Source organism: Stegodyphus dumicola, chromosome 7 (assembly GCF_044657685.1).
Source record: "Stegodyphus dumicola isolate Sdum_Otavi_A_Nest chromosome 7, ASM4465768v1".
NCBI lineage: Eukaryota > Metazoa > Arthropoda > Arachnida > Araneae > Eresidae > Stegodyphus > Stegodyphus dumicola.
Genome location: NC_140774.1, coordinates 155,737,962 through 155,756,612, shown reverse-complemented (window position 1 = coordinate 155,756,612; position 18,651 = coordinate 155,737,962). Strand labels below are relative to the sequence as shown.

At 34.7% G+C, this 18,651-nt stretch overlaps 1 protein-coding gene across 1 annotated transcript in view; it reads left to right on the top strand.

Annotated features, from left to right (window-relative positions):
- The window catches only part of LOC118186681 (lutropin-choriogonadotropic hormone receptor-like), a 249,337-nt gene that overhangs the window by 44,364 nt on the left and 186,322 nt on the right, over positions 1 to 18,651 (top strand). Inside the window, exons 4-6 of the mRNA XM_035356806.2 lie at positions 360 to 437; positions 11,211 to 11,288; positions 17,035 to 17,100. Of these exons, the coding sequence (XP_035212697.2) occupies positions 360 to 437; positions 11,211 to 11,288; positions 17,035 to 17,100 (222 nt within the window). The remainder of the gene's footprint in view (positions 1 to 359; positions 438 to 11,210; positions 11,289 to 17,034; positions 17,101 to 18,651) is intronic.

Sequence of the window (18,651 nt, the reverse complement as noted above, 5' to 3'; positions counted from 1 at the left end):
CTATTTTTGCCGATAGACGGCGATACCTTCCCTTTCATTTTCTGCTCAAGGTTATAAATATGACCGTTGCTTTCCATTTTTGCAGATTTATTTGCTCCTGATGAAGAGAGACCTCTGTCTGTTTATCCTTAAAATCGATTGATGTTTTTGACTAAATCTTCGCCGAACACAAGGTTGTTTGTTACTTTGCAAATTTTATGTAGGCATTAATACTTAATAAAATTTTAAAAAATAGGTATGACTAATTTCATTTGAAGCTGGTTTCAAACCAAAAGAGTTGATAATAACTCGATATGAAAATTTTAATCACATTAATGAGTTATTGTTTCTATATATTGATAGGATTTCCATAATTTCAGATACATCACTCAAGCTCCCAAATTGAAAAGTATACCTAAGGGAGTTTTCTCGGCTGTTCTTCCTAAATTTAAAATGCTGTAAGTATATTTTACTCTTATTTGTAGATAATTAATGTATAAGAATTAAATAATGTATGACTCCATTTTTCACGTTCATAAAATTTAAGTTTTTATTGTGAACATTTTTGTTTATGACTGTGTTATCCACTTAAATTTTCCAATACAATTTACCTTACAATTTTTGTTATGTATAGAAGTCAGCCTTATTGTGCAAAAACTACATGTATTCGTTTATTCATTTTGAAAAATAAAGCATTTAAGTGATAAATTGAAAATTCCAGAAAGAATGAAGAAGAAATTACCATCTCAGAAAAAAAGTTAAACTGTTTAGGACTATTGTGAAGAATATTTCCGATGCAAATTTTTACCATTACCATCATACAATGCATAAAGCGTTCAAAGAAACTCTTTAGGATTAAACGCAAGGAAAACAGAATTTTTTCCAAGCTCATTTGATACAGATTTCCTAAGAGGCATCTTCAAAATAGTTTCTTGAAAATAGCTTTTATAGCATCGGAGGAAAGGAGTGAGAAAAATAAATGACTTCAATCTTCCAAAGGAAGAAAAATATTATGCCCCTAGGAGAGAAGCTGTCTATTAGCATATGCTCGAAATACGTTGAAATATCTCATTGAAATTTAGCAGATTAAAATTGAAGAGCTAAAATTTGTACAAGGATAGAATTTTACAAATTGTAGAATTTCAAATAACGAAAATAATTACTTTACAATGCCGGAAAACCTACAGAATTTTATGATATATAATAGTTCTTAAAAAGGGATGGCTACGTAAAACATATATTCAAGGTTTAAAATTAGGTAATTAGGCTTCTGTAGACTTTCTTGAATAAACCTTCATCAATTTCGATAGTAGCCTATATTCTTTGCAAATTTTTCTAAAATATGGCAGCGAATTAACAAGAAAAATTCTCAAGTTTGTAAATATACATTGTCTCTAAAAATAAAGTTATTATTTTGCTACCATGTCAGGATTGCCGTTCCTTCTTAATTGCCTTTGGAAACATAACTAGAGTCCTGAGTAGAAACAGGGAGTTTACTCAAAACTGATGTTCGTGCGTGTGTAGAAGATACAGTATAAATACGAAGGGTTAAATTTACCCTTTATTTCTCACAGCGTATAGCCGTTCCCACACTTCGGAATACAGAGAGTAACACTTACGGTCTAAAACGTAGAAAATAAGACGTAAAACTAACTTAACTAAGTAAGAACTAAACTTAGATACCTTACAGAGACTGGTAACGCGTAGATTGGCCTTTTAACACTACGTATGTAGTGAGCGAAATGCAAAAGACTACAATACGTCTTCAAATATCAGCGAGAACTAAGTTCTGGTCTTAAAGGCAGACATGAACTGACTCAAAAGCACGCTCGTGGTTAAGGCAGCGAAAAGTCTCTTTCTCTCTCTCTCTGTTTTGGCTAAAAGCAATATCTTAAATACTTATACAGTGTGCATAAGCATAAACAATTCATTATCATAAACAATTCTTTCGCGCTTGTTCTGGCTGGAAATGGAAAATAAGAGAGGATAGCATAGTTTAAAATAAAATAAATTTAGTAAAACTTAAAATCCTTACATATTTACTGCCAGAATTTAATAGTTCGAAAACTAGGTCTAAATGACCTTGTTGAGCAATTCTAAATTCTAACTCAATAACGAGGCCAGTCCTTGCAACCATAGAACAAAATTTCCAATTAATGAAATGTTTTTACCCTTCAGTAAGATAAACAGAAAACGTTTTCGAATTTTGTCCAATGTTAACGCTGTCCAAATGTTAAATGAATTAAGAACGAACTTGTTATATTAATATTTTCTTAAAAAAGTACACGGAAAATAATAAAATATCGTTAAAAGCTTTTAAAAAATCGTTAATATCTTTATTACAAACCTATGTTTAACGGTAGTTCAGGATAACTTTTGCCTATAACCAAAACGAAAAAAAAAGTAAAAGAAATTTATCTATTTAAATATTTGACGAAATTCGTTTTAAACATTTATCAGATTTGCATCCTTGGAAATGGATTTATTCACAAATAAATCCATTTTAATTCCAAATAACATGTTTGCTGCTAAAGTAAATCTTAACTATTTTCAATTCTAAATACTGCTTTCCTGAATCAATAAGTTTGTCTCGAGATAAGTTTACTTTCGAAATTTCATCGAGAGCATCCTGATTTAATGGACGAAACTTTGGCTTTTTTATTGATTTTGCAAGGTTGAAGGATTTTATATTTATTAACCCATCCTCTTATTTTTTTTTAACTTTTACTGTCACTTATGCTTTTGTCAACTCCCACCAGGATGTCAATTAGTTAATGGATATAAGACGAGAAGTAGTTAAATTTAGGGAGAGCTATTGCTGACCGTCGTTTTACTATTTTCGCCCACCGTCTAGATTTACTTAAATCGATTTAGCATTTCATAGCCGTATTTGCTCACTTGAGTCAATGGCCTGAGCCTAAATTAAAAACACTAATTTTGCTTTGTGAATCCATATCGAAATTCTTGAAGTTGTACCTTGACTTGTGCTTTGTTACATACCACAGTAATCCTACACGAATTGTGTAAATAGCCAGACTGATGCACTAATGAAGATTCGTTTCGAGCATTATTCTGAGATCGATGTTTTTTCACTACAAACCTAAGACAGGGCGATAAGTCACTTCAGTGTCCGCATGCAGCATTTAAGTAGTTAGATTCCGTTACAAAGTGAGCTTCTGGGTAGTAAATCGGAACTTTTTGAAATCCAGGATGCAAAAGAAAACCCTCTCATCCTTTCATATCTTTCAACAGTCAGTTTACCAAATATTAGGTTTATTTAGGCTATGGCAAAGCATTCGAGAGTTCTCTGCTTTAAATGAAGATGCTCCGTGAATTACCTTTTTAAGGAAACTGATTCGTATTCAACCTGAATATTCGATAAATCACGTAAACTGCCATGCAATTAGCCCATTCTCTAAGATTTGAACTCGGAACAAACTACCACTGTTCAGCAATTGAAATCGTCGGCATTTGATAGCACGTGGAAAAATATAATATACATCTTAACTCCATTATTGCTCTAATGGTAGCATGAGAATGCAATGTAATTCATCATTGGGATCGAGCCTAGAAAGAATCTGCCATAGTTCAATGTTTTAAACTCTTGGAATAATGGTTGAACTTGACGATGAATAGTATTATAATGCAACTGAAGATTCACGTAATGAACGAAAGATGCCAACTCTATACCGTTAGTCTTTACCTGCTACACATTTAGAGCTGCAGTGCTTCAAAAGTTACTTTGAGAGAGGAGAGTTTCGTGGTATATAGTCTACTGAAATATATATACAATCTTTTTGTCAAATTAGTCCATTAGCGACCTTTGTAGGATGTGGCTAACTCTGAAGTGTAGCGTCAGAGAGCCTAACTATATTCATTCAACCTTTAACACATATTCACAATAATTTGCTCTTTCTCCAGTCACACGAATAAGTTAAAATTTTTGGCATTACTTTCACTTTTAACATATCACAGTATTTCTTAACGTTTAAAATAACAGTTCACATTGTATATAAGGACATATTAACCTGCCGTTAATTTTACGCATTTTAAAACATACATTAGTAGTACATTGTTAACTTCTATTCTTTTCCAAGCAAGTGCCATTTCTTCTACATTGAAATACTACATTTCAAAAGTCTTTCAGACTAAAACTTCTTTCTTGCCAGAATCTTTTAAATAAAATTTTATACAATAACTTTCACAATATTCAAGTATTTACACATTCCTATTATACATTAATTTTAGTTTTACTTGCGAGTAATTGAAAAACATAATACCAAAATAGGTAACAACTCATTTCTCGCCTTTTTGGCGATAAAGGTAGACCTCACATGAGGTAAAACGTCTTGAAATCTGCCACTTGCAGTAAGAATGAAAGATTAACTTAAGTTTGCAAAGTAAGTTTTACTTATCTTTGTGATATTCGGACATTCTTTTCTCTGCCCAGTCCTGGAAGGTAGCGAAGATTCGTGTTTGATTTATCTTCCTTCTTGTGCGGGCTCGCCCTTCAGTTCCTTCCTCTAGGAGCTTTCTTTTCCCTCCAGTTCGGTCACCCTTGAATACCTTCTTTTTCGCCTCTGCCTGTGGTCTTGGCCGTTTGATGGCTGCTGGTCTTGGCGGAACCGGGACACTTCTCTCTCGTTCCTGCTTGGATCTCGTTGCTGGCCGTTCAAATTTTCCTTGTATCTTTTCCTCCGCCGCTGGTGTTCCTTGCGCATTTCGACGACATTTGCACGTAGAGTCCTGTCCGATGAGTAGATCTTCCGTTTGGGAGCCGAGTTATAGTTGCCGTTATTTCTCCTGGCTCTCTTTGCATTAGTCGTACTTCTCCCTTCTTCATTCTGGGGGTGGTCGTGCGCTCTCTTTTCTGGTCGGTGGAACGGCTTCTTTTTCTTGTTACCTTCAATTTTCCAACGGGGAAACTTTCTTTTCAATTGCTCCTGCCTCCTAAAGGCTTGCCCTTGTGCTTGTCGTTGTTCCACCTCTGCCTGCAGTGCCTGCCTTGCCTGCTGTGCCTGCCGTGCCGGATCCTGCAAAAGATCTTTAAATATTTGCGTTTTATTACGGTCATAGTATGGTTTTATCTGGTCAATGTTTGCGGAGCATGTTTCACCATTCCTGGCTTTTAACACCACTACAGCGTGAGTTATTTTTTCTATGACATATGGTCCTTCAAATCGTGGAAAACATTTGGCGGTTTTATCTTCTGGTGCTGAAGAAAGTGAATGCTTAATTTTTAATACTTCATCTCCTACTTTATAAGTTACTCCCCGTCGTTTCATATCATAATAGAGCTTCTCTTTTCTTCGTGCTACTTCAGTGTTCTTTTTTGCTTCTTTAATTAATTTTTCTATATCACCCATTTTAAATTCTGGGGCTCTTTGTTGAACATAAAAGATTTTATCTAACGGCGTTATAATCTTTCTGCCTAAAAATAACTCAGCAGGAGTTTTGCCCGTCGTATCATGTTTTGCGGTCCTAAGGGTAAAAGCTAATTCATTGACCCAGCTCTATCCCAGCTTTTATGAAAATTTTTAACATAACTACGGATAATTTTCACTATATTTCTATTGACCCGTTCCGCTATATTTGATTGCGGCCGATACGGGACCATTTTTAAATGACGTATGCCCAGTTTTTTGCACACGTCTTCAAATGTATTACTTACAAATTGAGGACCATTATCCGATATAACTTTTAGGGGCGCCCCATATTTTAAAATATATTTATTTAAAATAGAATCAGTAACTAATTTCGCGGAGGCTCGTTTTAAGGGAACAATTTCGGTCCACTTACTAAAATGATCAACCATAACAAGGAGATACCAACTTTTATTTAACTGACTTTTTGGGAAAGGGCCCAATAAATCGATGCCAATTATTTCATTTGGAAAATCGGATTAAATACTATTTAGAAACCCGGCCGGGCGGAAATTAATATAATTAACTGCTTGACATGTTGGGCAGGACTGGACATACGCCCTTGTTAACTTTTGAAGTTCAGGAAAATACACTGCTTCGCGTACGCGTTGGATAGTTTTTCGAATACCAGCATGAGAAGCTAAAGGGCTGTCGTGTAATTCCTGCAGGATATTTAATCTAAGACTAGCTGGGATAACAGGTCGAAATTCGTTGTTGGAATTTGTAGTTTTTGTATAAAATAATAGACCATCTATTAGTTCGTAATGGGCCGCCCTATTTCTTATCGCCACAATATCTTGGTGGCTAAAATTTTCAGGATCCTTTAAATACTCATAAATGTTCCTAAATTCAGGATCTTTACCCAGTTCAGTTATTACAGTTTCTCGGGAATTTATTGTACATGCTGTGAGCATTGCCACCTTTACAGTATTACCTTCTTCATCTATTTTTATTCTGGATAGGGCATCTGCTACGATATTTTCCTTTCCGGGGGTGTGCTTGATTACCAGATTATACTCTTGTAACTTGAGTGCCCATCTTATTAACCTTGGGGATAAGTTTTTCCCTGAGTACAATCTAGTTACCGCCGCATGATCACAATACACTGTTATTGGCGCCCTTCCAAAATTGACTCGGAACTTTTGCACTGCTAACAGAACTGCAAGTGCCTCTCTCTCGGTCGCGGAATAATTTCTTTGTGTTTGATTTAAAGTTCGACTAAAAAATGCCACGGGCTGCTGATTTTGCGAAAGTACCGCTCCTACCGCATAATCCGAAGCATCCGCTGAAATTTCTAAATTCTCATCCTTTTCAGGAAATTTCAACACAGGGGCTTGCGTTAATGCTTGTTTTAATTTTTCGAAAGCACTATTGGCTTCGGCCGTCCACGAGAATCTTGCCTTTTTCCTTTTTAATTTTAACAATGGTTCAGCAATAGCTGCAAAATCTTTTATAAAGGACCTATAATATGAACAAAGTCCTAGAAAAGAAGAGAGCTTCTTCGCCGTATTTGGCGGCGGATACTTTTGCACAGTGATTATTTTTGATTCGTCTGTCTCGATTCCTTTCTGAGATATTTTGTAACCTAAATATTTTAATTCAGGGGCTGCAAATTTGCACTTTTCGACATTAACTTTTAGACCGGCCTTATTTAATAATGAAAACACCTGTCTTAAATCCTGTACATGTTGGTCCAGATTATCACTAGTAATAATGATATCATCTAAATAGATAAATGTGGACTTTCCAAGAACAGGCCTTAGCACAATGTCCATACATCGCTGAAATGTTGCAGGTGCCCCTGAAAGGCCACACGGCATACGCAGGAATGCATAAGTGCCAGACTTGGTTATAAAAGCAGTCTTAGGCACGTCCTCCGGTCTAATCTCTATTTGAAAATAACCAGTCGTTAAGTCTAAAGTCGTCATGTATTTGGTAGACGTTATGTTCTTTAGAATTTCTTCAATAATAGGCAACGGATATACCGAATATTTAGTTATGGAGTTTAATTTACGATAGTCAATCGCGAAACGCCACCTTTTTGGATGTTAATGGATAGTCATTGTTTTTCTTACATAAAACCACCGGGCTAGCATAACTACTTGAGATGCGCGTTATGATCCTTTTACGTAACATATCGCTAATGTGCCATTCTATAATTTTTTCTTTATTCTTATCATACCGGTATGCTTTGTGGCAAACTGGCAGTGAATCTCCGGTGTCGATACTATGGTTAGTAACTTGAGTAAATCCTGGAATATCACTAAATAACGAAGCAAATTCACTTACCAATTGTCGGATTCTTTGTTACTCTTCCTTAGGCAGGTTGTCAAGGTTTAACATTGGCGGTTCCGTTTTTTCTTCTCGAACTGGTTTCATCGTCAGCTTAAGGGACGCTTCATTAAAATCCAGCGTTGCTTCTGCCTCTAAAGAAAATCTATCCCTAAGATAATATGTGCTTGCAGATTCTTTACTATAAAAAACATAACCTTTACTTGTTCATCCTTGATACGGACGTATAGCGGTAATTTACCTATGCACTTGCATCTTTCTCCTTGCGCAGCTAACACTGTCGTATTATCCGAATTATATATGCGATATTTACGAAAATACTTCCTAAAGAAATCTTCTGCCACACAGGAACACTGCGCGCCTGTATCCAGGAGTGCGGTGGCTGGGATGTTATTCACCAACACTTCAATCTTCGGAAGAGTCAAATTTTTCACCATTACTGTATTTAACTTGAAGGAAGAGGGGTTTTCTTCGCCTTCGGATTTCCGCACCCTCCCGTCAGCAGAAATCCGTTTTAGTTTAAATCTTTTTTTTTTCTTTCCATGCTTTCCTTCTTTTTCCACTGGCCTTGAGACTTTTTTCCTGGATTGCTATTGAACTATCGACGTTCACCGGCTGTTTTTGGATGCTCGGGTTTCCTTGCCACTGATTCGCTTTGCTTCCGCAGCCGTGTGCTTGACTTTGCTGTGGTCTTGGCTCACCAAATTGGTTTCGTTGTTGATATTGGCGTCTTCTTTCAATGTCCGCCGTTCTTCTACTTTCAAACTGGATTGCTAGCTCAAATAACTTTTCCAGTGTAGTCGGATTCCTTAATTCAATAAAGTCTTGTACTTGGGGAAGTAACCTCGGCAAAATCACTTGAATTATCTCAGGATGCGGACGATTTCCATGCAAGAGTTTGAAGACGTGAATTTTTCTTAAAATAAAGCTTGAGAGATTTTCAATTGGTTTCTGGTATATGCTGAAATGTTCTGCTTCTAATTTCGCACGATCCCTTACGACAGGGAACGCTTTTACTAAGGCAGTCTTAAAATTTTCGTAAGTATAGGTGGGACTTCCCTCTTGACCCAAGAGACTTATGCCTATGCATTTGAACCAATTAAGCGCTTGGTCCCTCAAAGCGCTGGTAGCTAAGGTGAGTTTCTGGAACTCATGCGCGGGATAGAGCATGAAGTGGTCATCTAGTTTTTCCAAAAAACTGGTTACCGGTGAGTTTCCATTAAATGTTGCTTCTGGTTTCATCGAAGCGCGCATGGTCTGGACGATGTAACCAAATCCTTCCAGGGCGGCTGCTGGCATTTCTGGATTCTGAGCCGCTTCTGCAGGCAGCACAGGTTCTTCTTGAAGCTTGGCCATGGTTATTCTTCTTCGTCGGACGCCACTATCAGGTTCAATGTTCCGCCTTACTTGCTTTGGGAACATTCAAGAACCTGACTCGGAACAGGGAGCTTACTAAAGCTATGTTCAATAAATGTGGGAAGTAGACAAGATACACAGGAAGGGTATACGAAACCCTTTATTTTTCACTCTTTACAATGATTTCCGAACTTCGGAATACAGAGACCAACCACTTGTGGTCTGAACGTAAGAATATAAAAATATTAACTAAACTCTAACTTAACTTTGGAATAATAAACAAGAGCCTCCGAGAAGATTGGCCGTATATTAACAGGAAGCCGTATGGTTACAGAGAACTGTTAACACTACGATACGTTTAAAATTATCAAGAGGATTAAACCTCTGGCCTGGAAGGCAACCAGCAAGCAAGTAAAAACTGCTAAGGCAAGCGGCCTGCTTCTACTAACTCCTTCCTCTCTTGCTTGGCAAAAAGCCACAACTTAAGTACTTGGCGTTCGCCAACAAATTTGCATAAATAAGTTAAAGCTTTTAATTCTGGCCGGAAGTAGAAAATAAGAAGTGATAGTAAAGATTTAAAATAAAATAAACGTTAGTAAAACTTAAGATCCTTACAAGATTATCTTTGAATTTGCATCCTCTGTTCGTACTCATTATGTTAAAAATCTAAAGAAGGAATTTATCATAAATTTATAAATTATATTATAAATTTTTATCTATATGTGTTGCTTAAAAACACAGTAACTAGGTACATAATTACATGAACATATTTTATTGTTATTTTAAAAATTAAATTAATTTGTTATAAAGTAACTATATTTTTTAAATTATTTTAACTTTAATCCTATATCTCTTTCTAAATAATAACAATACTAACATATATTATTTTTCCTCTGAATTTGCCGTAATGTAAGTCGTAACCTTCACTTTCAAGGCCGACGTTAGACCTTTTGCCGCCACTATAAAATATAAATAATAAGAGTACCGTCTGTTAAATTCAAACGTACCTAAACTATATGAATAACTGATTTGTTGACATCACTTGTTTAACTAGCACTAGCACGTAGTACGATGTGTATCGTCTGAGAGACAGTTACAAAATGATTTCGTCGTTGCCAATGCCAAAAAATGCCAATAATCCCAAACAATGGTGGTCAAATTCTAATAACTGATCAACAATGCGAACTTAAACAGTTCTTGATAATAAGTTGTCAACAATTATTTGTTATTATTAAAATTTAACATTATAAAATTAACAAAAATAATATAAGACACATATCCTGGCGAAGTTAACCACATGGCCGCGGAAAACCGTATTCTCCCGCCGTTCCCTAGCTTTGTCGAGCATTCTTTACAAAAATTGGGACTTTTTTAAAACGTCGCGGGACAAATTTTTAAAAAGCGGAACGGCTGGTCACCTTACAGTAAGTGCACTGAGGCATTGTGATTTGAAATGCTTGCTTTTGTAATTAAGAACAGATGAAAATACTGTGGATAAGTTTAATGTTATTAGATTTCTGTTATCTCGGGTATTTCAGAACAAATGCTTTTTATATTAACACTGAAATGTGTAGTACAAAAATATTACTTTTTTGCTAAGATGAGCAGGAATAATTTATCTTAGCAAAAAAAAGAGAAATGAAAAAGCTAAAAAAATTATCTGAAACATAATTATTACACAGTGAAGAAATATTGACAACTTGAGAGGAATATTTCATGTGGAAACACTTTTCATGAGGATGGCTTCTCCACTTGAGCCAATTCAAAAAAACGAATAGCTTCGTTTTGAACCAGAAGATAAAAGAGAGAAAAATAAACTACTGGCTCTTAACGTAGGGTAACATAACATGAAAGAGTTAATCTGATCAATTCGAAATCTGAAAAAAACTGAAAACATAACAATTTCAGCTGAGATATTCATTTAGTTTCAATCTTCTATCACAAATAATTCTAGCGATTGTGGTTTGCTAAATTATTTTTCTTTGTAATATGCAATAAAGGAATTTTTCGCTTATTTTTTCTTAATAATTAATAAAAGGAACTTAATTGTTGCACCATTATCTGCTGCTTGCTAAAGAATGCCAAACGCCATTAACTTTTTGATACTTTGTTTTAAAATGTGTAATTCTATTATTGTTCAATTTATCTTCTTATTTGCAGGAAAATAGCCCACTCAGGTCTGGAAGCTATACCAAATATGAATCAACTGCGGACAAATTCAACCATCATAGCGATGCTGTAAGTTATGAAACTCAGATTTTAAAACAACTTCTCCATGGTATTATTCTTCATTGTATTATGATGATGTAACCTTAAGCGGTACGTACTGATTACACGTATCTCCGCAAAATAATTTACAGTTGAAAGGCAACTTTGGGAAGATGAGAAAAAACTTTTAATTCGTTCTTTTTACGTTTCATGGATTCGCTTCTGCTCATAAGTACTAATAATAAGCAACATTTTATAAGAAAAACGAAATTTCGTGAGAAAAAAATCTATATGGCCGTTACTTATATTTTAACGGCCGGTGTATACGCTTCATCTATAGCCTAAAAAAATAATAATTCAAAAAGAATGGGAACACTGATTCGGTAAATAAAGCTACACATAAAACGTGTGAATCCACATGTACTCAAACATGTGTGTAGTACGTGCAGGTGTAGATTAACCTACTCGCATACTCGAATATATGCCAAAAACAAAGCAATTCCACCATAAATCTGTAAACCGGAGATTGGGTTTTAAGAACGTAAGAATGTATGAGTAATATATGGAATACATTCTATCATTAAAATTCAATGAATGTCACCTGTATAGTATAAAAAATCATATTTAAATTTCCATTAAAATGTAATATTCATGCTTTATTCTCTGTTTGTCTAGACAAAAAGAAAAGGAAGTGCAGCATTATAAAATAAAGACACTTCGATGAAAAAAAAGAAGGATACTAAATCAGTGTAAGATGAAATGCAACCGAATCGACATAAAATTGTTGAGAAATGCAGTCAGTCTACATAGTCAAGAGTAATGCACATTGATAGAATAAAATGCTTTTCAACATAGAACACAAACTACGTCTAAAATTAATACGAAACGTTTGCTCATGCTATAAATTTCTTCACACTACTCCGCTTTTGCAATCGCAAAGCGCTGAGCGTTTCTTTGTCCAATGATCGTAGATAAATGTGATTCCATTGTAAAAGAACAAGAACATGAAATCCCCTTTGAACATAAAGGTTTATGGTAGTTTTACAAAATATTTTCACACCCCAAGAACTATTCGAGACAATTGTGTGTTCTATTCTACTCGTTGAGGCATATTGCTGCTTCGCAAATATTTCAGGTTGGCATAGCAAAGGCTGAATACTGACACACTTCCATCACTCAGGCAGATAGACACGGAAAATGAAGGTGTAGTGAACTAATATACAGAAATGGCAATGAGATGTGTTGGCTGTCTTATCAGTTTTTAAAAATAAAATCAGTGTCAGCATTTCATTATTTCTAGTATTGTAATGTAAGCTGTTCATTAATCATATAATTCTTACTTTTATAGTTATTTAAGGTTCCCTGTGCTATTCGGCAGGAATTGATAATATTTTAGATACCTGGACGAAGTTAAAACATTTTCCCTACCAAATTAATATTAAATTCTTTTTTTTTGCTTACAAAATATTTTATAGGAATGCTTTGCGTTGGTGGAGTTCAAGATTTTATTTAGTACTTTTATTCTTGATGAAGTTAAAAACCAATGGATTACAGACCCATGAAAAATTATCATTATTATCATTAAAAGATTATTAAACCTCAAGTAAGTCCAAATTCCATGAAAATAGTTTTATAAATTAACCCATTTTTCTACTTCGGATTTCTTATATATTGAGCTATAATGAACTTCTTACTTAATTAATTATGTATCATTAATAAAGGCTTCATTTTATCCTCCATTATTCCTCTGCCATTTTCCCTTATTTTCTTATCTATAAAGGTCACCTTACACAACTTATCAATCCTCATTAATGTAATGCGTTTTCATATTATTCTTACCAGTTTTTTTCGTTTTAGTTCGAACTATGAAAAATGAGTAGCTAGACTGATAAAGGCTCATTAGCAAGCTCCATTTACCTTGCCTAATTTTTACCTTTAAATAATTTTAATTAACTTCTAACCAGTCTTCAGATGCAGGCAAAATTCTGCCTTCTGCTAGGTTTGCTCTCCATGAAAAATGCTTGAAATTTCTATTATTACTAAATCCGCAATAAACTTATCCAATTGTTGTAATAGTATTTGATAGTTTTTGTTTAGCTGGAAGAATTCTTAAGGTGGTCAGTGAATGTCCCATGATCATACACCACTTTTCTGCCAGATATTTTTAATTAATGACACTTTAATGAGCAGCAGTTCAGCTAATGAGTCTTAAAAGGACGTTTATTAATTAGCAATGTCATATTTTTCTCCCATACCATGCATTCTCAAAGACTGCAATTGTTCGATATATTTCAAATAATTCCAAGACAGCACGATAGGTAATTTTCTAAACAAATGCTGTTTTATGTCGATTCATGTTATACGAATCAAAAAGCTGACACGAAAAAAAGAATAGATAAGACGCCTGAACAAAGCTAGTTCGACCCGAGTTCAATTATTGGTGAAATGGTTGGTTAAATGAGCATTTTCGTTTTCCCCCCATATGCAATGTGAATAAGAGCCGTTTTGCGCAGTGTGCTGGATATATTCAATAACCTATTCCAATCTGAAAGAATAACTGATTAAAAACGTTAGCTGTGTTTCTTCATCATCAATATTAACCGTCTTTAAATAAAGGCGTTTTTAGTTTTAACGAAATAATATCAGCTGGGAAGTTTTTTTAACTAAATATCCTAATCTTTTTGCGTAATATCTTCAGCAGAATTTTGACTTCTGTGCTATAACTTTAGCAAAAAATTTGTTATTTTCCGTCGTTAACTTTCAGCTGTAGGATATGAGATTTTTATTAATCTCGGTGTAGGGAACTAAGTACTCTTGAGATTTCTCCAGCTTTCAGAGTAAAGATCTTCATTTAGAAAGCATAACTCCAACTGACGTGCAACATTTAGTTTTTTTCCAATTGTCTTTTTTCCAAATCCCCAAGTAGGGCACATAAACTAGCATGCACTTGCAATATTTACAGCCATAGGCTGGCGTAGTCATGTATCTCTACAGCTTTAGAATAGTTTTTAAGCAAATCTTCAACAATTTCCTTGGTACCCTTCTTCTAAAATTTGATTCAAGTAGCTGGAAAAGTTTTGCCAATTTTTGTTTCATTTTATCACCTTTCGCAAAAGCTGTGACAATTTATCATTCTTCTTTCGGAATTTTTTTTCGTATTTTCAGGCGATTGTTACGAAGGATTTTTGTTGCTCCAGCAGGATAAGTAATTGTCGTACAAAGCTCTCATTATATACCCAGCAGCAGTGTCTCCAAATGGATACGTCTGTGTTACTAACATTTGTGCAACAGGAGAAATCTAAACTAGTTGACTAAACAACACAGCATTCTAATTATTCAAAAATTTAGTTGTTAGTATTCGAACATGCCTTTGCTCTGTACCACATAACTCAAGCAATGTCTTCTGACGTACATCAACTTTCCAGGAGTACGCCTTATTGTATGGCAATGGTACGCTGCATTTGCCAATCTATGGCTCAGTTCGCCATGTTACAAGCCCAATTCTAGGGACTACTGCCGCCCTTTTCACTCACAACTTCGTTCGCATGCTTGATCAACTCCGAAAACTTTCGTGGTGATTGTTGTCGAAAAGTCCGATAGCTTCCGTTGCAAATGGAGAGCAATTAACTGTTTCTTTTCTCATGTTCTGGTCTTTTTAATTTTGTCCTGATGATAATTTTTCTTAGATATGTTGATGTTAATATATTACTAGCGTGCTAAGGCCAAAGCAATGTTTATAAGTTCTACGTACTGATAAACTGAAAATAAAATTAAATACTAATTTAATGTACTGTATACAAAGTTCCTAGCTTCGACTGAAGCACAGTTTATGAGTTCTATGTAGACCTGAAAAGAAAGTGCATAAAAACATTTCAGCATAAATAAAGTCAGTTCATTCTTTCCAAGCAACAACCAATTTGTAAATAATTTGTTTATAGTCAAACCAGCAAACGAAACCTTCGGACACTTCAAGTTAATACCTAAACGAATGACGTCATGATTTAAGATTAATGTAATATAAAAACTTTTTCTCGATATCAATAAAACAATTAACGCGGCAGTAACATACCGTGCCTAGATATCTTAATCTAAAACAAAAAAGTTGCCAACAGTAGCTATTTATTTAAAATTCTGACATTAACAACAAATTTTCGACATACAATGACGTCACATGAAATCGCGTGCTTTCTTCAACGTCGAAACATCAGCTCATATAATAATAATACATTTAATGTTTAGAATGTTATTTTTATCTCATATTTTGTAAAACTTACAAATTTATGTTAGCAAACTCTACGATCTGAAAGCAAGCAGTGGCACTTTTCAAAATAGAGCAGGTGTTTTTTTTATCTCCAGCGAGCCAGACTGTTGCCACTAGGAAGAATAAGGGCGAAAACTGTCGTTTGCAGAGTTTTTAATTAATATCTCGGCTGATTATATTAGTACGAAGATGAGAATTGTCGACATGGCTTCCCACAAATTTTTGGAATCCGGGGATGCCTCTTTTGAAACTCAACTCTCCGCGGTTCCGGTGGAGACAATGCCACAAATAAACAGACACGCGTAGATTTTTAATAGTATAGATAATAACAAAGTAAATTTGCCGCAGGTACTCAGTAATGGCAATTGTTTTAGTGCTCAAACTACAGAGAAAAAGTAGGAATGCCATGTTCACATTGCATGCCGGTATATTTCGCGGCGGACTTCAGGCGAGATTTCTTCACCTAAATTTCGCATGAGTTTGATCATTCACATTTACTCACATTCAGTAAAATCGCAATAAATACATACACACAAACACTATGCAGACATACAGGGCCCTTCGTATTTATTCGATATCCGCTATCCAGGATAACTATACTAAATACGTGCTTTTACGCGACATGCACTCTACTGACAGACTGCAAAAAAACGTAAAAGTACGTTTCCTGCCTGCACGCCTCAATCGTGTCATAAAAGTGCTGCGTTGTACGATTTGTTATAGTGAGAACTGAAAAATAACTAATTGAAAAATAATATAATAGGTATTTTGAAGTTATTTTGTGAAATTAATTTATTCTAGTTGCAAATAGTACTTCTCATTGGTAAAATAAAAGCATTATTATTTTATTAATACTTTAAGTGCGCACAGACAGGACAGAAAAAATTCAGTTAAAAGCATTTTTCCTAACAATCGTTTTTCGAATATCTTAACCTTAATTTGATATTCAAGAACATCACTTTTTCATTTTATTACTTAAAATCCACCCAAGAGACGAGACTTACAACTCTCCGTTTTTTTTCAACTAAAAATTACTTAAAAAAATGCTTCATCTAATAAGCAAATTCTTATCTATGGTAATTTCAGTAAAAACTTTCGCCTTCGTCTTATCTATTCCCCCTTCTTACCAATTTATTAAGAGAATAATTAAGAATCAATGCTAACCGTGATTCCTGAAGTCAGGAAAGACGCTGATTTTCGAAGTTTTTTATAACAGTTTGCAAAGAAAAGTCTTCTGCGCCCTTACAGAAAGATTAAAGAGAAATTTTAACTAGCTCTCGAGTTCTTTATTAATTTTACGTCTTGAGATTTCTCGGCTTTATTTATACTAGACATTGCTGATCAAAAGTTATGCTATTTTAAGTAACAATTCTAACCCTTTGAAATTACTTTCATTCATATCATTTATATATTATTTCATTTTACGCTAGAAATGCAGAAATTTACATATTTATTATATTTCTGTTTTTTCCAAGCAAAAACGTTTGCCTTATTCATTTGTAAATTCTTTTTCAGAGATTTTGACAGCAACAAGATTAAGAATATTACGTCAAGCTCCATAAATGTCAAAGCCGAAAATCTGTAAGTAATGTGCACCATTATATTTAAATTTTAGAAAGCTTATTAGCTTTTCCTATTCCAATTATACATAAGCACACAGATATACACATATGGAAATATAAATCGACGTATACATATATATGTGTGTATATATATTTACACACGTATAAAAAATATAAAAATTCATGCTGAACGTTTTATAGTGAGAAATATATATTTGAACAAACTTAACTGCATAGGCTCATAAAAAAATTAATTTTCCACCTCTGTATTTAGAAATATGATCTCTACATGGTTTTTTCAGTTTGTGCACTAATGTAGGTACTCTATCCCCTACTTCGTCAATAGTATGAAAATTCACCCCGAGAACAAATGATCTCGATATATGCCTTATATCACTATATAGGAATCTAAAAGGTTTGCGGAGTTAAATATCTTTTACCTTAATTGTACAGTAATGGTTTAAGAGATTAATCTATGATAACAAATTTAGATGTGGGTTCTCTCAGTAAAAACAAGAAACTTAAATTTTTAAATAAATATCTAAATTTTATAAAAAAGCTAATGGGCAGCAAGAACCTGAAATTTGTGGTTATTAACCATTTCTTGTATTGCTTTTGCATTTACCTCCGCTTCTATTGTTGCTGGCTCTAGCCAGAATACAAATCAATTGATGTTCAGGATGTTTATTTTTAAAATGACACTACTCAGAGCCAGCCACCTAGACAGTATAGTGGTTAGGAGAGTCTATTACGGTACCGAAAGGCCTGGGTTTCAAACCCGGAGAAGGCATGGATATTTGTAAATGTGTAGTATCTTTTCGGCATGGGGCCACTCTAAATGTATGGCGAGCCGAAAGTCCTCTCGTGTGAATTATGGTAGAGGACTCTGGAAGTAAGACTCTTTAACTCTGGTAGGAGACTCTGGAATCACCCCAAGGTGTTCTCCCTCAAAACTAGTGTGGACATAGAAGTCCAACATCCATCAACATACGAATACAAGTACAACATGTGGGAAATAGAAGTCCAACAAGTCCATCATCCTGCCAACCATTCTTCCATGAAATTCATGGAGAAAACAATAACAACTACTCAGAGCCATCTGTAACCCTACCTATCAGTTGGAATTTGGTAGGGGGACTAATGATGACGTGAGAGGGAAGGTTCTGTGAAAGCGAAAAAAATAATTCCGAAAGTTGCCGATAAAGGAAAATATTCCGCTGTTCTACACTACATAGCTGAGAACAACAAATTAATAACAAAGAAGAAATTTCAGGGCAGCTCTACTTTAGTGCAACAAATGAATAAATGAAATCGCTTCGTCGGCCAGAGCATAGACCTCTTACAATGTGACCACCCTCTAATGGATCACACAATGCATCCTGTACACAACATTCTCAATGGCCGAACGTAACATGTCACCGAAATTGCTTAGCATACTCCATGATATGTTGTTCTTTAAGGTATTGAGGTCGCGATCACTTTGAATAACCTCGCAATAAAAATTCACATGGAGTCACCTCTCAAGAATTAAGCGGCCGTGCAAATAAAATAAAAAAACCCCTTACATCCT